At 44.3% G+C, this 19,396-nt stretch overlaps 3 protein-coding genes and 1 non-coding gene across 7 annotated transcripts in view; 3 read left to right on the top strand and 1 right to left on the bottom strand.

Moving 5' to 3' along the window:
- Positions 1-588: 588 nt before the first annotated feature.
- phc1 (polyhomeotic homolog 1) lies at positions 589-10,034 on the bottom strand. Its single transcript, XM_060066146.1, has 14 exons — positions 9,875-10,034; positions 9,169-9,286; positions 8,907-9,020; positions 8,764-8,823; positions 8,527-8,670; positions 7,971-8,144; positions 5,009-5,800; positions 4,785-4,905; positions 4,488-4,666; positions 4,314-4,383; positions 4,125-4,212; positions 3,708-3,891; positions 1,794-2,037; positions 589-1,673 (listed from the first exon to the last, which is right to left on the bottom strand). The coding sequence occupies exons 2-14, from the start codon at positions 9,283-9,285 to the stop codon at positions 1,522-1,524; spliced, it is 2,439 nt and encodes an 812-aa protein (XP_059922129.1). The 5' UTR covers position 9,286; positions 9,875-10,034; the 3' UTR covers positions 589-1,521.
- ing4 (inhibitor of growth family, member 4) lies at positions 9,523-14,417 on the top strand. Of its 3 annotated transcripts, none has more exons than XM_060066153.1 (8): positions 9,523-9,613; positions 11,242-11,313; positions 11,580-11,746; positions 11,847-11,946; positions 12,248-12,359; positions 12,526-12,670; positions 13,500-13,561; positions 13,693-14,417. In XM_060066153.1, the coding sequence occupies exons 1-8, from the start codon at positions 9,538-9,540 to the stop codon at positions 13,730-13,732; spliced, it is 774 nt and encodes a 257-aa protein (XP_059922136.1). In that variant the 5' UTR covers positions 9,523-9,537; the 3' UTR covers positions 13,733-14,417. The 3 variants fall into 3 exon arrangements, with proteins under 3 accessions (XP_059922136.1, XP_059922135.1, XP_059922137.1); XM_060066152.1 differs by having other exon boundaries at positions 11,847-11,961; XM_060066154.1 differs by lacking the exon at positions 9,523-9,613 and adding an exon at positions 10,653-10,774 and having other exon boundaries at positions 11,847-11,961.
- A 174-nt stretch (positions 14,418-14,591) lies between these two features.
- ncapd2 (non-SMC condensin I complex, subunit D2) overlaps positions 14,592-19,396 on the top strand; it is a 28,505-nt gene continuing 23,700 nt past the window's right edge. Inside the window, exons 1-11 of one of the 2 annotated variants that reach the window (XM_060066143.1) lie at positions 14,592-14,750; positions 15,109-15,228; positions 15,326-15,401; positions 15,498-15,556; positions 15,660-15,835; positions 16,311-16,453; positions 16,968-17,095; positions 17,248-17,371; positions 17,684-17,831; positions 18,925-19,122; positions 19,206-19,340. In XM_060066143.1, coding sequence (XP_059922126.1) covers positions 15,111-15,228; positions 15,326-15,401; positions 15,498-15,556; positions 15,660-15,835; positions 16,311-16,453; positions 16,968-17,095; positions 17,248-17,371; positions 17,684-17,831; positions 18,925-19,122; positions 19,206-19,340 — 1,305 coding nt within the window. In that variant the 5' untranslated portion in view covers positions 14,592-14,750; positions 15,109-15,110. Of the gene's footprint in view, positions 14,751-15,108; positions 15,229-15,325; positions 15,402-15,497; positions 15,557-15,659; positions 15,836-16,310; positions 16,454-16,967; positions 17,096-17,247; positions 17,372-17,683; positions 17,832-18,924; positions 19,123-19,205; positions 19,341-19,396 lie in introns of those variants that run through there. The other variant, XM_060066144.1, reaches the window with a different exon arrangement.
- LOC132468437 (small nucleolar RNA U85) lies at positions 15,893-16,220 on the top strand. The gene has a single exon (XR_009528230.1). It is a non-coding gene; the product is annotated as a small nucleolar RNA U85 (small nucleolar RNA).

Here is a 19,396-nt window from a genome sequence, read left to right as displayed (position 1 = left end):
TTCCACTGCATGGTACCAGCTCGACACGACTCGACACGACTCGACTCAGCTCGCATTTTTTGCGTTTCCACCGCGGTACCATGGTATCTGGTACCTGAAGTGGCTGCTTTTTCTAGTACCTACTCGCTCTAGGTACCAAGCGAGCTGAGCCGATGCTAAAAGGTGACGTCGGCAGACGGCCGGCGACTGATTGGCCAGAGAGTGTGACGAAGTCACGAGAGCGACATGGCAACCATGCTGGTAACATCCATAGCAGCGCCGCAGCCAACATGTTCCACTTCTCCAACTTCTTCAACATGCCGGCTAATAATAGTAATGTGATCGATGTCCTCCATTGTTGTTATGTGGGTTCTGTCCATGTGTGGGTTGCGTATGTGTTGTTTGCGTCGCGTACACAAATACGTCACGGCCCTTTCGCGCAGCCGACCCCGCCCACGTCCAGGAGGTACTATTTGCGGTGGAAAAGCACCCGTGTTGCTACCGTGTCGAGTCGTGTCGTGTCGAGTCGTGTCGAGTCGAGCTACATGTGCGGTGGAAAAGCGGCATAATAGCGCTCACCTGCAGTGAATAACTGAAGACATTTCAGCATTAGGTTGAACAGGCATTGTTTATTGGTTTATTACTGCATACAGGTCGACAGGGCGCTTCGGGTCCGTCCTCCACAGAGGAGACCACCACACCTCTATTCAGGTAGTTAGGTCAGTTAAAGCTGCTAAAACTCACTACATAAAACATCCATGTAAAACTGCCCTGGAAAAATAGAACTTTGATCATAGTACAAAAATGAACAATAATAAACAGACAAGGTATAAAAGTGTTTTATAACAGTACAATAAAAAACAACAACTAAAAGAACAGACTCAAAATGTGTTTCACTGTATGTACGGAGCCTGGTTTCATGTTTTAAAGATATACTCTTGCTTAAAAAAAAAAGGAACATTGTCAAAGAAATGGAATGAATGAATATGGGGTTTGACCCTCCAGCTCACCACTCCAGTTAAAGCACCCTCACTTAAGAGTTTAAAAGGCAACAGTCCTGTTTCTTATAATGCAACAGACTTACTCAACCTAGCAAGCAGAACTAATTTGCTAGCACAATTAGCTCTGAATGCAGTCAGTCACACAGAGATTATACTCTTGCTACAGTTGCTACATACATTGACGGAGACATCCCACTCACTGTTTCTCTCTAACGGACATAACGTAACGTTTAAGCCTATAGGGCCAGCGCGGTTAACACATAATATGTTTCACATTCAATTTTCTACCAAGACAAAGCCAGGGCACTTATTCCTAAACCTTCTCCTTCCACACGCCCCACAATGAAAGCCAAAGAGCAGAACCATCAGTGTATGTCTTTTGTGTTAATCATGGTCCACTGTTATGATTTGATCATCATCCCGCAACCACTCGCTGCAGTCTGAAGCCCTGGTTCAGACCCCAGTTATGTGATTCCATGTGAACCCCAGACCCCCTCCGGTCTGCTCCAGTCATGCTGATAGCGTCTGAGCAGCACAGACCTCAGTCTCGTAGGCTGTTGATCGAGGCGCAGATCTTGAGGGCGGGGCCCAGCTTGATGTTCATGGTGGATATCAGATGATCTTCTCTGAGCAGCATCAGGGCCTGGCCGTCTATCTCCTGGGAGAGAAACTGGCTGGCCAGCTCCTCACAGCCTTTGTTTAGAGAGAAGGCGGGACACACGGTAAATACACCAGATCAACGAGCACACCAACAACTGCACCCGCTGCCCTTCAGAAACAGGCCACACCACATTCTTTAGGGAGGCTACGGACCTTGCAGTGACGAGATGAACCTGCAGACTTCTGCCACGCCCCAGTTGGCGGGGCTCCCGGGGGAGGCGTTTGAGGCATCCATCGCGTGGCTGCTCGGGGCCAAGCTGTCCGACTGCGGGACGCTGTGGGCGGGCCTTGGACAGGACAGGGAGGAGCTTGGGGAAAGCGAGGGAGAAAACTCTTCGTCCTCCTCATCTTCTCCATCGCTGGACTGCTCTTCCGAGTGACTGGACTCTGACTGACACTGTGACGGAAGGAGATTTGTAAATAGTAACCAAACATACAACATTGGGTCTGGTGAGGCAAAGCCTACTGTGGTTTAACTGGTTCAAACTGGTAGTGTCATATGAATAACATCACTTACTTATCATTCAAACTATGGCTGTGAAGGCCGGATTCAAAGAGAGCAAGGCTATTTGGAAGAACCCTTGCAAATAGAGGGTGGAATTACTTTTTGGGACTATTTATGGGAAACAGATTAATTCATGAGTCTTGAATAAATTTGAAATAGGCAAAACCCAGCCATATTGCTCTGGATTTCTCATAGTGTGCCTCGTTACTGAAATCACATCGGTCAAAGTCCTACTAACATTGGGCTGATTATTAATCCTCTGCAAACCTGCCTCCGTAATATAACGTGCAAGTAAGTAGTAGGAATGAGATTTTATTAGCTTTATTCGGAGAACGGAGCACACTATAACCATGTTATACTGTACGTATTATTCTACGAAGGAATGCGTGTTAGAGAAAATAAGCCCACAAATCCTATTTAATCAGGATGTGCATCTGCAAGTACCAAAATCAAAGCACTCGCACGATGGTACTTGCCAATACACTTTACTTATAAAAGTACTCTTATCACAATAGTGATAGTTCTGCATATTTAAAGTATTCACCAATATGGTACATCACCCGGGAACACTCCTTAAAATGCACAATGGAAGCGCTAGCAGTCACTTGGATGGAAAGGAATCACCAGTTTTAATGAAACCAACAAGGAAAAACAAATAAATATAAATGAATCAGTATTTACTATGTGTAGTAATGTGTACAACATGATGACTGAAAATTCAACATAAAGAAAAGCACCAGTCCTTGCTTGGTAAAACATCAGTGCAACAGTAATGGCACAGTATAATAATAGTCAGAAGAAAACAACCACCCCGTGAAACACGGGTGAGTATGCTGGCGTTGTTGAGCCTGACTGCGACACCATCCGCACACAACCGAAACACAACACCTTCAGCTGTCCAGACACATCACCACGGTTACTTGAGAAATTAGGTACTGTTTCAGTACGTAAAAGGACATGTCAAGTGGTGAAAGAGGCCTAACCAGGTCGACTGCACGATATGTTGTTAAATACAACGTTATGTTTCGGGACACCTATTTGACCATTTTAACGTTTCCAGAAATGTCTTTAATTCTGTAACAGTGAAGAAGTTCTGGCTCTGTGCTTGGAAGCGCAGATGATTGGTAGATCAGTTGCTGGGGCACCCTGGACCAGTGGTAATGAGAGGCTTTTTATAGGGTACATGAGAGCCATTTTGGAAGACAGAAACTATTAATAACAAAACAATTTAGGGATTCTGCAATCGGCATAATGTTTGAATCCATTTTCTGACAATATCTTTTACATAAGCATGCGACTTGCAGAATTTACATTCAGATCTGAGATCACTGCACACAGGTGAATCGCGACATCCCACTCTTTCAGTTTCATGCTGACCACTAGTTTTCATAAGTAAGAGTTGCTTTGGGGAGCTTCTTGACTAAATCCCTCAAGGTGTCCCGGTACCTGCGGTTTGCAGACGTCACCATGGATTGATTGATTAGCCTGATGTTTGGTCACACAACACGGACAAAGTCGGTTTCTGAGCGCAACCTCTATAGGAGTCTATAAACAGGACCCACCTTAACAGGTAAATGTTTGCCTGATATCTTTGCAGAGGCGATCTCTGAGCTGCTCCTTCGAGGAGGGCCCCTCCGTCGGGCGGAGGTCTCCAGGTGAGGAGGAGGCGGCGGCTGCAGGGGGCTGGCCCCTGGACCAGAGCGCCCCCTGCTGATGCGGAAGTGCTGGCTGCAGCTGACGTTGTACCTGGAGGGGGTCACACACCAGAGTCTTTAGGCCATACCACAATGGTATGCATTGAACACTGTACCAAACGTCGTGATTGTCACAGAGTACGTGATTGTGTGACTGTAAGGGCTACGTCTGCTTTCTAAACAAGCTCGATTATAGCGTGCATATATGTACATACGTTTGAAACAACCACATGATGTACCGATATACGTGTTTAAAATATAGCGTATGGTTGGGATGAACCATACCTCTTTGCACAGGTCTTTGAACAGAATCTCTTGGATCCTCTGAACTGACCGGCTGGAGCAAGGCTCTGGCAGTACTCACACTTCAACACTGGGGAGAACCCAACAGAATAGTGTTACAGTATTATTACATCATATTAAGTTAACGGACTGTGTTGAAGGGCTGAACGATTTCAAACTGAAATAACAAACCTTTACTTGCAGATCCATTCTCTGAGCGCCCAACCAAGGCAAACTCTCTGTCCTTCATGAGCCCTGCCACCTACCCAACAAAATAACAACAACCACCATCATAGACGAGGTCATTAATGGAGATGGATACATGACAATGTCATTGGCTTGTTATGATAACGTGGCGGTACTTACGGGGAAGGGTTCAGCACCCTCCTGGATTACAAAGCCCTCGATGAGGTGAGTGAGGACTTGGGGTTTGACCACGGCCTGGGGCAGAGGAGCTCTGTCCTTGTCCCCGAGCCCTGCCCTCGATAAGGGCAGCAGTAGGGACAGCAGAGGGGGAGACGAGAAGGCTGGGATGGCAGACGGAGCTGGTCAAAAACAAGAACAAGGAACATTCACATTTCACTAATTGTATTTGCCATATCAAGCTAAAAATGTGTAAAAGTGTATGTGGTGTGTGCGTTGTGGAGAGGGCAGCTGTAGTACCAGTGTCCTTAGCAGGGGCGGGGGACAGCGGAGGAGCCCCCTCTCTCATCGAGGCGCAGTCGGACAGCTCTGTGGCATCTGAGTCAGATTTCCTTTTCAAGGAGCCGACGGCAGGCTTTGTCTAACAGCAGGAGACAATATACATTATAGCTCCTTGTTCCCCTCAAGGCGGTTCTCCCCTTCACCAGAGCCCCTAAAGGAAAAACAAAGGTGATGAACGTTACCATGGCCACGGCCCCGCTGTGGGTAGTCCCGCCGGTCGTGTTCTCCGGAGCCGTGTTCCCTCGGTTCTGGGCCACGGCCAGGGCCTGCGTGTTCCCCGCAGAGCCGGGTCGGGCTCCCACCAGCTGGACTGGAATATGGGGAGGGTGGTGTCCCACGGGGGTGGCCTGGCTGTGGGTGGGAAGGGCCGGGAGAATGGCCGTCGGGTGTCGGGGGGGCATTTGGACTGGTAGGCGGTGTCCCTGAGTGGTTTTGGGCTGGATGGGTACGGGGCCTTTGTCCACTGGGACGTTAGTCTGCTGCAACGGCTGCACTACCAGTGTCTGGGCGTTGATGCTGGCCTTAGTGGTGACGGAGCCAAGCGAATAGCCCTGTGTGGAGGTAGAAACACTCGAGGTGGGGACCAAGATGTGCGTCACCGTGGCAGAGGGGGTAACCGTGGTTACTGCTCTTGCCTGGCAAAGAGCAGAGGGGGAGAGGAGGAGCTGGGACAAGGGTAAGGCAGCGGAGGATGTCGAGGAAGGAGCAACAGATACAGCAGGGTTAATGTTGGCCTGGCCATCGGGCTTTGTCCCCGCACAAGTGGCGGTAGCCTGCTGGGGATAGGTGGATATCTGCTTGGTCAGTTGCTGCGGCTGTGGCTGTACTTGCTGCTGCTGGGCTGTCTGTGGGAAAGGCTGCTGTTGCTGTTGTTGGCCAAATGAGAAGTTGGCAGCATCCTTCCTGTCTGGAAACTCAGACTTGACTGCCATCCCTCTGGGGGCTGAGGCACAGTGGAGCGCCAGGTTCTGCACCTGGAGGAACAGGATTGCTAACTGATGATGGTTCTAAAAATGAGGGTTCAACCAACCATGCAAATCATAAAAAGTATCTGGCCCAGGTAGGCGGAGTTCCCTACGCGTTCAACCAGTTTTATAATAATGACCGCCCGCCGGGAATATCCCTAGGCAGCGGGAAGCGGGGCTCAAGTGGGAGACATTCGCGAGCTCCTGGACTGTAACGTAAGTGTTGTACACTTTTTTGTTATTTGGATAACCGTTCTGCTGTTGGTGTTATGGCGCATAGCACGTCACTCTCGTCTCCGGTATTTCCACAACGAGACTCGTATTGGGGGTTATCTCAGCCATGGTTGAGAAGGAATTGGGGAAAAAGGAACTTTGGCTTTGACTCCCTGAAGTACATGAACCACGACATGGAGGAGAAAGGGATTGTTGCCCGCGAATGTCTCCCGCTTGAGCCCCGCTTCCCGCTGCCGAGGGACCACCGCCTCGGCAATGCCCGCTGCAGGAGGCGGTGGCTCCCAGCAGCGAGGCTCCGGCGGGAGACAATCCCTTTCTCCTCCATGTCGTGGTTCAGTCTACTTCGGATTGATGTGGACGTGGAAGAATCAGAGACGTCGGAGAACAGTCGTTTGAAATGTATTATATCGTCTGGAGGCTCACAGCTTTTGGCCGTGATAATATATATTATATGATATAGATATCTATGTATGATATGATATTATATAGATATAGAGCTCCAGGACTCCCGCCGGAGCACCTGGAGTGTTCTAGAATATTTCCAGAACACGGCCAAAGGCTGTGTGTGCCTCGCCATTGCGATACATCCACTGTAAACAAAGCGAATGGTACTGTGGCCGCAAGCTGCTCAGGGCCACACCCCCACCCTCCTCCTTGACCCGCCTCTCTCCATCTCATTTGCATTAAAGCTACAGACACCGAAACGGCGCGTTTGGGGAAAGCTCAATGTGCGACTGGCTCGTAGTGGCTGTAATTCTGCACCACGGCTGAATTTCGGGAACGTCTTCAAATACTGTGTTTGGGGCCCACTAATATCTATATTTAAGCATCCATAAAGTAGCATGCCATGGGACCTTTAATCAAACATAAGATCCAATGTTACAGTATCCCCTGTGATACACTATGCACATACTAATATTCATAGAAAGAAAAAAGGAGGGCTACCGTGAAGAGGCGGCTGTCCTTATCCTACTAAGCTTAGCATAACAAATAATGACAGACGGCAACATACTTAGCGTGCATGCTAAATGGGAGATGCTTGTATTTGTAGCACATTTTTTGCTTCCTGTGATCACTTTACAGGCTGAAGGTTTTGTATATTATGATTTTAAGTAGTCAAACAAGTCGGCGATAGCCTATGGTTCATTATTAATGGCATTTAATTAGAGAGTGGAGAAATGGACAAGTTGGAACTGTATCATTTGGACGAATAAATTGAGCCATAACTAGAATTAAAATATTAAATATAAATAACCAGTGTGCAAGGAAGCGCATACTATATTTGCGTAACCCACCGACTCTTTGTGACGTCTGTGCTCATAAAAGGAGGGCCGTCTACGGCTTCACTGAGGAGCTCAGACCGGGGGTCCAGCTACTGCGGACAGCGCTGGTATAAAGTCTCGGTTTTAAGAAAACCTTTGCTTCACATTGTAGGAACAATGTTGACATTAAAGTTCTGTCGCTGGCATCGTTTGGCTTCACGTAAAGCTTCGGTTACTCCGTTTAGAGAGTTTGAGAGTTGCTCTCGCTCATCTTCCAATAAAGCGGCGGAGCACTAAGTTAGTTTCACCTGAAGCAGAAGGAATTAACGGGAAGCATCCATGTCCTATCAGGTCATTGATAATGCAGTCATTTAAACTGACATGGGGATGTGTGAAGAACAAAGTCTTGGTCTACTATTTTTAGCGCAGACCTACATAATGTTTTTTTAGAAAAAAACACTGGAAGAATGAAGCCTGATGAGATGCTGGCTGATTAATGCACCCTATAACCGATAAACAACAGTTTCAATGGTTAAGTGAAGCGTACCACAACTCAAAATGTTAAATCAATATATCATTTAAATCACAACTTACATACCCACATATTGAGTTGGATAATGTTCTTTTAAAATCCCAATTCATCAAAATACATTATTTCTCTAACAATTGTGCAATTTTCTCACCTGATCATGTTCTGAAGGAGTGCTAGGAAAGGTAGACTTGTTTTCCTGCTGCTGCTGCTGCTGCTGCTGATGTTGTGGCTGCTGCTGGGTCACTGTGGCCACAGCTGCTGTGGCTGTACCACCAGGCATGAATATCAGCTGGGAGGCAAGTGGGGCTCTCAGGGAGCGGTTCACCTAAGGAATCAATGATGACATATTAGTCACGTTCAGAAGTGGCAGAGCATGATCTCATGTGCTTTGAGCAATGATTAAAAGGACCGTTTGGGCACAAAGACCACCATATAAGCAAAGATGTGGGGAACGGTATCGTGACATTAATTGCGTTTAATAATCATTTGAATTCCCAATATAGTTGATAGCTTATTTAGTGGTAAGAATAAGCAAGCAATGGATTAATTCTGAATACAATTTTGAATGAAGAAGTATAATTTGTTAAATTCCTTTTAAAGAAACGCAACATCTGATATTGCTATGCACATGAACTACTGAATGAGTGTGTTAGATTAAGCTAAAACTAATACGCTATAGTCAAAGAACAATGTTGACTTTAACTTACTCTGAGATACATCTGTCCCTGTCCGGCAGAGTTCCCGCCCAACAATACCGATTGGTTAAGAGCAGTGGTTGTCGCACAGGAGGCCGGACCAAGGGGGCGGGGATTAGTCACAGTCCCTCCTCCAGAAGTGGTGCTCAGGTTGACCTGAAAAGGAACCATAAAATCATAGATTCAGCAATCAAAACAGCTGTTGTGCCCTCGCTTTAACAAAAGGAAAATATGTGCCATAAGACTTACAGTGGTGGTGGCAACACTGTTATTGGAAGAGTTTGATTGCCGACTCGCTGCAAGCGTTGCCTAATGTGAAAGATAAGTGACCACACATATGAATAAATTCCCAGGTATTATGTTTAATGTCTCATGCGTGTACAGGGTGCTACCTGTTGCACAGCAGCCAGGTTATGGAGCTGGACACTGTTGATTTGCTGCTGCTGAAGCATCAGCTGCTGGAAGTACTGAGCAGCATTTGGCTGCCTCTGAAGTGCCTGGAGAGCCTTGGTCAACAAGTTGCACATATAATGGACAGGTCAACATGGGTTTTTCATTCATCTTACTTTGAAGCAAAACAATCTGTATTCCTGCAATATTTACAAGTACAGGTATGCATTTGTATGTAATGCAGGTACCCAAACAAAGACATACCTGTACAGCCTGTCTCTCATACAGAGACATGTGTGCTATCTGGGATGGGCGGGAGTTTCCCCCTGTCTGAGCATTTCCATTGGTGGAACTCGTGTTTTGATCCTCACCTGCATCCATGCTGGAAAGAATACATGGTATTAAATAATGTTTTCTCAATATACTAGATAATGAATACCTGGATGCAGACAATTATATAGTATAGTATGCACCAATAAGTCTGCCATGGTTGAGAGTAAGACAACTACACTAGCCAATAGCCCACGACGAGATTGGCAACAGTACACGTTACAGATTGACACAAGAATCGCAGAACCAATAGATGGTGGTATAAGCGGCAGGCGGCCGACTGGCTGTCAACGTGATAGATGAATGCGAGGGAAGGAGCAACAGGAAGACAGAAAAAACAAGTGTGGGGCTACCAGGTTATGGCTAACAACACTGGCGAGTATGTAATCCCAAACAACACTGTGTGCATCCATTACAAATGCCATTTAACAACTTAAACGGTTTTAGAAAAATAAACGAGTGCATGCATTTACCGCACAATGGTCAGTCAAATTCAGGGAAAACCCAAGTGTATGGTGGTGACCATAACGTTTTGTCTGGCTAGCGTTACAGACCAGCGGAGCTAGCGAGCAAACTTGATGCACAACCTTCTGTATCCCCCTCAATGTTACCAGTGACTTTCAGTGGTACACAATATTACCTGGCTAATATAGGTTTGTCCTTTGTTTTGTTACGATGAAAAAGTTAGGTACATCCCTTAATATGAGTCGATGTCCATAAACCCTTAGCTTCTCCGCTGAGATCCCGCCCCTGACCATTCCCTTTCCGGTGGCTCCGCGGTCGCTACCACTTCCACATGGACATGGGAATGTTTTCATCCCAGGAAAAGTAAAAGTTTTCCAATGTCCAATTGGGTTGGGTTTATAATTAATTTAACATACGTGAGGACCACTTCAAAGTATTTTTGTTTCAACAATGCAAACTTTTAATTAAATAATGTATCGGGCTATAGGCTGCTACAGATGATGGGTTCCCCAAGGAAAGTGGAACCCAACGTTATAAAACCAAGCGACAAAAGATGAGAAATACTAAAAATAGTTATAAAGTTATAAAGTTAAACTTGTGTGGCCCGATGTCCCACATTTTCTACCTAGAGCTTTCAGTGAAGGTGCCAGCCAGAGTAGCCAATAATAACATGACTTGAATAAAAACTATGAGGATATACACAGCTGATCATAGAAATGCAGACATCTATGGCAGAATGCAATGTATTCGAATGAATGCATTAACTACGTTAATATTTGAATTTATTGCTGCACATCCTGTTTAATAATGCATTTTTTTCATGTGTGCATTATTTTCTTATGTCGTTTTGCACAGTTTGATGCATAATTATTATTAAACAGGATTCATTTCATGTTTAATGTCTTCAATCTTGTGGTGAGTATCTTTAAAAACACAAAAAAACACCACGTCATATATAGGGAGCGCACCAGAGAATGGCGGCAGCCAATCAAAACCTTTCCTCCGCTGCCGGAAAATGTGTTGTTTACATTTTCCAAGATGGCGGCGGGAATGTACCTGGAACATTATTTAGACAGTAAGCATTAAATAGTTATTTGTGGGTGGGAAGGGATTTCATACCCCATAATTCAACGCTGTCTCGTTGTTGAGAATGTAATAGGCCCGATCATCAATGCCTGAATCTTGAATCAAACGCAGTAGTGTCCGGCGACCCATCGCGATTATGGCTTTTGGGCACAGTCTATTTACTGGAATTTTTATTCTCCAAATTATGGATGCATTTAGGAAACACCACGTAAACATATTAACTAGCTTTTAGCTATTTAACTCCTTCTTGGTTTCAACTGGTGATCTTTGTTCTTATTTTTGCTGTGATTTATTGTTTGTACATTTGATTCTTCCAACTCCCCCATCTGATCCCGCGGCAGACGTCGTCTTTGGTGGTTTACGATTGCAATTGTAATTTACATAAATGCCTTTTGCCCGATTCAGATTTATTAGAAGGCCTGTAACTTAATGTTGTCCCTTCTTTTACAACCCCAGGCATAGAGAATTTGCCATTCGAATTGCAGAGAAACTTCAATTTGATGCGGGACCTAGACCAACGGACAGAAGGTATGGTTGATACATAGCTAATACACTAGAGTGGGTTTCGTATTCACGACTATGTAGTGCTTCATACAATTGAACCTCAACTGCGAGAATGAAACATTCGTTTGAAGAAAACAAAAGTTGATTTGTAGCATTATAATCCAGGTTATAACCCTTGACGTTTACTAGATTAACATGTTATGTTAACGGTGTGTATGTCTTAAATGGAATGGCATTACAATTCAGTCCAAATACTCTTTCACTCTTTGCCATTCTGCGTTGCTCTACAGATCTTAAAGGACAGATAGACTCCCTGGCCAAGGAGTACACTTCCAATGCCAGGACTCTTTCTTCGGAGCAAAAGCTCTCCATTCTGAGACAGATTCAGCAGTCATACAGTAAATGCAAAGAGTTTGGTGATGATAAGGTGCAGCTGGCAATGCAGACATATGAGATGGTGAGTACAAGTTAGTGCCATAACATACAGACATACTGCAGGCAACATACTATAAGGTTCCACCAAAAAACTGAGTTTTCTTTTCAATTGATTTATTAAGGTTGACAAGCACATCCGGCGGCTGGATACAGACCTGGCCCGCTTCGAAGCGGATCTGAAGGAGAAACAGATTGAGAGCACTGACTATGACTCTACCTCCAGTAAGGGAAAAAAAAGTAAGGGTTTCTCCATGATAGAACCCTTCAAAACTGACCACAAACTAATGGGAGTGAGATAACTCACTCTCATTAGTTTGGTAATGTATATTTGAGGCGGAGGTCCAACCCAACCTAATCACTTCCTTCATGTGTAAGACAGTACTATCAAGCCATACTTTCTAACTGTCTATGGTATGAGGAGATTAAATCAACAATCATGGCAAATCGTTTCTCATTAAGCCAAAGTTGAAAACCAAGGTCTGTTTTGGTACCTGATCGTCTGCCTTGTTGTTTGGACTTTCAGCTGACGCTAGGCAAAAGGAGAAGAAGATGGCTAAAACTAGGTCTAAAGTGAAGAGCTCGGATGAGGATGGCAGTCCCAAGAGTGCACAGAAGAAAGTCAAACTCCTCCAACCGTGCGTATAATCTTGAATAAGTCTTCTTCGCATACTGCTCTAGCCAATGTCTTCATTCATCATGGTTATTATTGTAGTCCTGTTATTCAAGTACTTAAGATATTGTGTATTCTCACAAGATAAGACTCAAGTCTCAATGATCCACCACTGTTGTTTTATTCACCAGAGGAGAGTTCAATGCTCCAGCTTCCAACTTTGGCAACGTGCATCCTTCAGATGTGTTGGACATGCCTGTGGACCCCAACGAGCCCACCTACTGCCTGTGCCACCAGGTCTCCTATGGGGAGATGATTGGCTGTGACAACACTGACGTAAGTCTCATGCACAATTCTTGGCTTGACACCCGTCGTGGAAATAGTAATCGTAAATATATGTATGTATACAATACAAATTATTTAAACCTTCTTTATATAATTACTAGGCAATTGGACAGGGGTTTTTACACATTCTTCTTGGACCAAGAGATGTCTCCCTTCCTCTCTTATTGAAAGGTGTAAGGGGTTGAAAGGATAGTTTGCATTTTCATTGCCACGAAATTGGTCTGAGGCCATGCCAATCAACTGACTTCTTTGTTGTGCAGATTTTCTTAACTGCCTTGCAGACAGGTCCCCTTCACCCATAGACTAGAACATTGCAAATTAATTTAGTTTCTCCCGTCACGGCTGATTTAAGCCATGGCCAATCCTAAACTCTCAACAATGGTCACTCCCCCTCACCTTTGTTTCTTTTGTTGTTTATGCCCACAGTGTGAACGTTTACCTATGAGAATCATGTACACCCATTGTTTCATTGAGTTTTTGCTTGCTAAATTGCTGCCTCTATCTTCCCATGATCATGCTCTAAGGGTGTTGTAGGTAAGATTAGAGAGCACATTTAATTTGAGGATGGCTGGTCCATTTCTAATGAATTACATTCAGATAATAGCTCTTAAATCGTACCTACAAAACCAAACCACCGTTTCCCTGCTGTCCTTAACCCTACCTGCTCCTTAATTTCCTCTTCCCCTCTTATTTCACTGCGAGACTTCTTAATTGAAGCGTCTCATTCAATAACTATTTATAATAATGGTAGTCCAGTTGATGAAATTAAAGCCATGACCCCAGATTTTATTTTGCTTGACATTTGTCTTGATGATTCCAGTGTTCTATCGAGTGGTTCCATTTCGCTTGTGTGGGTCTGACAACCAAACCACGTGGGAAATGGTAAGAAGGCCTCACCTGAAAGAGATGCTGTTCACTTAACAGTTTCATATTTTAACTAAAAGTGTAATTGATTCCCAAATGAACAAGACGAACACCAGTTTGACACAGAGTTATTGTTTTATTCCACATAGGTACTGTCCACGCTGCTCTCAAGACCGAAAGAGAAAATAAAATGACTTTGTTAGTGAAACAATGGAATGCCGGGAACAGATTGAATAGATGGAAAATGGCTGGAATAGTATTTTCAACATTAGTTATTAGTACGTTTTACATATTTCTTAATGTTTGGTGCTTTATTGGTTAACATTTTTGATGGCCGTGGTCTGATGCAGTGTATGAAGGAGACTAATGGTTACAACTTTATTTAAAATTTCATATTTGAAATGGTTGACTTTCTTTTTTATTTACTTTGGTGCTCATTGTAATGTTTTGTTGTAGGTATTTTTTGTTTTTTTACATTTTGTTATACAAATGAAAAATAAACACTACATTTTCCCCTAATAGTTAGACATTTACAAATGCCCTAACACTATCAATATTGCCGTGTATGACTACACAATTCTTTAAAAAAACTTTTTCAATTAATAACTTTAATTTCTATTTTACATGAATGCCTATGTTAAGCTCTAGCTTTTTTGGAATGACAATGAGTAGGATGAAAAAGATAAGACCAATGCTGCATTTTGATAGTATTAGTCAATTGAAATTGTCCTTTTAAAGATTTGATTGAGTGTTGTATGGAAAATAAGACATTTCATGAGGGAAGTATTGCCATTCCTGTAGCTGAAACATTTGTACTAGGGAGAGGGTGTTGGTTATGTTTTCAATTATTTGAATACAGCTACTACCTCAACAATGTGTCTGTTTTATATTTAAAACCGTGGCTTTTTTGCTGAATACCAACGACATTATAATACAGTATGACAACCTGTTTTGGTAGAGGTCGGCCCACACTCTTGGTGCAGTCGTGCTGGGGTTTTCCTCAGGGTGGCGCACCATCCCTAAAACGTGTTTCTGAACGGGAGCTGTAGGGGCGGAACCATTCATGACGTCACGGTCTATGTTATTTGGCGCGATGTTTAGACGGATTTCAAACACTGGTTTCTAACCGTCTGGCAGTGAATCACTAATCAAGAGGTCCCGTCTTTAGTGCTCCTAACTGTGGCTTATAAGGCTACCCACAACACCGGTGAGTACTTTGACAAATTATTTGGTTTGAACTTTCACCAGACATTGCTAATTTCTGCTAATCATGAGAGTGGAAGAAGCAAAGCTAACGCATAGGGCATTGGTTGCTAGCACGTTAGGCTAAACTTCTATGATAATAGGGCGTTAGCGTGTAATCGTTTTTACAGCCGGTTACTACCGATATATTGGCTGACTAAATGCTGAATTATGCGTATCTCAAACAACCCGCATTGTGTAGTTCATTCCTAAACTCCTAAACTTTTTAACCAAGAGTGGAGAGCTTGCGGCCAGCACATTTTTGTCATAATCGCGCCAGATCTACTTTCATTGCTGAGTAACTTCACGTTGGTGTACCACAGAAATGTCTTGGGATTTCTTTGTACCCGTCTGCGTGGGCGACCTCGTGAAAACCGGGGGCATCAACCAGTACGTGGTCCAAGATGTGGTCGCCCCTAAACACATACCATCGCACCTCATCAGTAAGTAGTACCATAGCGCAGACTATGGGGTCTTTATGCATTACAAATTGTATATTTTGTTTACATTTTGTTTCTGAACGTGATATTTCTCAAACAGGTTTCAAGGCAGCATTAAGAAGCCAGGGGCCGTTGTGTATCTTAGAGCACTTCGACACTGGTTACAGTGTGCTACAGTGAGTCTTGTCACCCACATCGGCTTTTGTTTTTGTTTCACGTAGTTTCAACGTGAATTTAATTTTTTTCATTGTCATTTGTCATCTCTCTTTAAGGCACAGCAACGCAGTGGACTTGAGCATCAAAGAGGACACTCTTGAATTTCTTATACAAGGTCAGATTTTCTGCATGTTAGCACAAACATCTGTGAATCTAAAATATAATTTCACAATGTAGTAATTAACGCTCTCAACCGCCCCCTTTTCATTATTTTACAGTTGTGAGTGGACTGTCTGTGTCCTTGCCGGCGCTGCTCATCTCCACTAACCTCTCAGCCGCAGACCGCAAGGAGCAGCTAAATGCAGTGAAGATGGGTGTATTTTTACTCTGCAAACTTACAGAGGTGCTTGAAAGCGACTCCTGCAGACAAAGTATCGTCACTGCAACGGGCAAGGTATGGGTACAAGGGGTTATACTCCCTATTTTGTATCTTTTGATAGTACTTAAAAATGCCCAGTGATGAGATCATGGCATTTATGAGCTTGTCGGACCAAGAGATCTTGCTCTTATGTCACTTGGTTGGTGGGTAATCTTGGCAGTGTGACGGAGTCTTGTTGCACTGCTGTAAGGGCGCACCTACAGTCATTTAGAGCCCTCCACTTTCTGTCCCCTCAGTAGAAATGCAGATGGACACGTGGTAGGGCTCAGACAATGTGTGTCTGTCATGTCTTTGTATGAAAGGTTTTTGAATGTAAATGTATCAGGTGACAAGAAGCAAGTCTCTGTTGAGGGTCTTTTGAAAGCGAAGATTATTATTATTCTTTGGTAATCTGAGGGCAAATGAAAAAAAAAATAACATTTAGTATGTAGCATACAGAAAACGGCATATCTCTTGTGTGTAACATTTATATATTCACTCTTAACCATAGTCAGGCAAAAAGGGCAAGGTTGGAGAGGGTCTGGCGCAGTGGGACACCGAGAGGGAGACGGTGCTGCAGGCCCTGGTACAACTCCTCCAACTGGATATCCGCGCCCTCTGGAGCTTGTCCCTGGTGGAGGAAGAGTTCATCAGGTACCAACACATGTCCACCGGAGCCAGTGCAGGATCTGCCACGGCTAAATGAGCTCAATTGGGCCAATGCAATTTCCTGTTGGTCTCGCACGGCAGCCCAGACCGTTGTTAAACATTGTTTGTTTAATGGGAGATGACAAGTTTCTCCGGCATTCTGCAATAATGATTGTATAATGTGTAGTTTAGCATGGCAGTTGTTTCTCCCAAGTGTGTGTGTGTGTGTGTGTGTGTGTGTGTGTGTGTGTGTGTGTGTGTGTGTCAATTTGTCAGGCAGGCAACAAATCAAGAGGCAGGCAGGCAACAAATCAATTTGTTTTATACACTATCAAATGTTTGATAATTGATGTATTGCAGTATTTTGCTGATAAACGCTAACATAATATTAAGCTATTAATTATCTAACCTTGTGTTTCTTGGTTCATTAGTAAAAATATAGTATGTTATTATAAAGAGTGCTAAAAATGGGTCTTATCAGGTGGTACCACATTAAGAATGAGCACCTCTGTTCCTATAGCTGTGTGACATGCTGCTGCTACAAGCTCCTTGAGAACCCCACCATCAGCCACGTGAAGAGCAAGCCCACCAGGGATGCAGTCATCCACCTGCTCGGGCTGCTGATAAAGAAGTACAACCACCTACTGGGTGAGCCACTTTATCATCAAATTCAGACGTCTTTAAAAACTAAACCAAACGGGAAATTAGCCAAATTAGTACATAAATGGCTGTTTATGCCTGACTTTTTACTCGACTCATGTATCCTCTTCCCACCCGTTGTCATTCGCTGTTCTCCACAGGTGCAAGTGTCAAAGTGATTCAGATGCTGCAGCACTTTGAGCAGCTGTCCTCTGTGTGTGCTCAGGCCGTCTCTGTGTGGAGCACAGAGTATGGAGTCCGGGCAATAATAGGAGAGGTCATACGGTAAGGGACAATATTTGCTCTGTACTTTTTAATGCATTTTAACTTGGGTTTGTTCGATGTAATACATTTTTTTATGCTTCAATTCACATGCATTTTCTTAATTACTTCAATTTTTGTATAGCCCTTAATCCAAATTGGTCTCAGAGTATCAGAGGCCTCATTAGGATATCCTTTATCCAAAAGAGTGAGCAGAAACTTAATTATCATAGAAGAAACCTCGAAGGTGTGCATTTGGACTCACTGAAACATATGGTGGTTATTGTGAGTCATACAAATGGATAATTGTACGGTTTACCTTTTTGACAAATTAAGGGAGATTGGTCAGAAGTCCAGTGAGGAGCTCGCCAGAGAAGGGTCAGGGGTCAAGGCCTTCTCTTCTTTCCTGTCGGAATTGAGTTCCCTTGTGCCTGAATTGATTATCCCCAACATCAGTGTCCTCATCACGCACTTGGAAGGAGAGGTGAGATGAACAAACCTATGTTGTACCTATCTATGACATTTTGTTAGTAAAGCAGATACTGTCAAAATCGGTTCCAGGGAGTATATAGGGATTATTAATGTTGTTTTTGATGGTGTTTTTTTCTGGAACGAGTATTCGAATATTCGCTCGGAAAACCAACGAGTATTCGAAGCCTGAAAAATGGCATTTGGGCAAGCCCTAATGGTAATTAAACATTTAAAACACCTGCGGTTTATAGTCCAGTGCGGCTTATATATGTACGCTTCATTCAATTTAGCTGCTGCGGCACTCCGGTGCGCCTTATAGTGCGGAAAATACGGTATTTATTCATTGAATTTACAGAAAATGTGCTATATCGTTGTATATCGTTATCGGGATATGAATGACCTATATCGGGATATGATATTTTGGTCATATCGCCCAGCCCTACTCTCTGGCGAAGGGAACTCGGAGCCTTCAGTGGAGCTCTGTCTGGGCAGTATGTTGATGTAGCTGGCGGGATCCAAGAGATGCTTATGCTTCTTGGACAATAATGGCATAAGCCCTGTCTGAGCAGTGGTTCATTTAGTTTTTAGCATCCAAGAGTGTTATAGTTAACTTATAATCCTGGCTATAATGACTGTGTGAAGCATAAGCAACCTAATACAACCGTACTCACTATTTGCTTGGGTTGTATACACGGGGCTAACCCGCCCCTCCCTAGAGTGCAACGGCCAAAAATAATTTTGTTTTTTTATCTCGGTGTTCCCTTCTTGCAGAAACAGTGGTTGACTTACAATTTAAACCTTCATTGGGTGTACAACAGTGTAGCATGTTTGAATGGCACGTTTATGTTAAATGCATGGAACAAATATTCAGTTCTGGTTGAAAGTAGCTGAATTTGACTTGGTATAATGCAGTAGCCCTGGTGTTCACATCCCAGCCATTAGGAACTGGTTTCGATCCCTGATGGACATGGACACAGGCTATCTGTAGGCATCCACGAGCAAGCAGCCGTACCCTGACTTACACCTGAGTGTCCTCCGTCTTTATTCAATGTATCACTCTGTATAATGGTGCTATGACCAAACGATATCTACCATCTGCTACCCAGAGTAACAACATGCGCGTGGCGGTGTGTGAGGTCCTGGGAGACATCCTAGTCCGGGTCCTGTGCGGCGACGCTCTGGACGATTCTGGCAAAGCGGACCGCGATCGCTTCTTCGACACGCTGCAGGAGCATCTGCACGACACGCATTCCCATGTGCGAGCGCGCGTGCTGCAGGTCTACACGCGCGTGGTCAACAGCAAGGTCAGTCAGCCCTGTCGTCACTGAAGGCCCCTGCCATGATATTGTTCTGGCTGTATTGTTGAATGATGCTTGTGTTCTGCCAGGCGTTGCCGCTGTGCCGGTACAGTGAGGTGATGGGGCTGGCTGTGGGGAGGCTGATGGACAAGTCTATAAACGTAGTGAAGAGTGCCATCCAGCTGCTGGCCGCCTTCATCGCTCATAACCCCTATAGCTGCAAGGTAATTAAGACCCAGAATGGCATACGATGTGATGTTCCCTTTGCTGAGGTCCTTAG

The sequence above is a fragment of the Gadus macrocephalus genome, chromosome 11, assembly GCF_031168955.1.
Source record: "Gadus macrocephalus chromosome 11, ASM3116895v1".
In the NCBI taxonomy this organism is placed as follows: Eukaryota; Metazoa; Chordata; class Actinopteri; order Gadiformes; family Gadidae; genus Gadus; species Gadus macrocephalus.
This window is presented reverse-complemented; position numbering and strand designations above follow the sequence as displayed.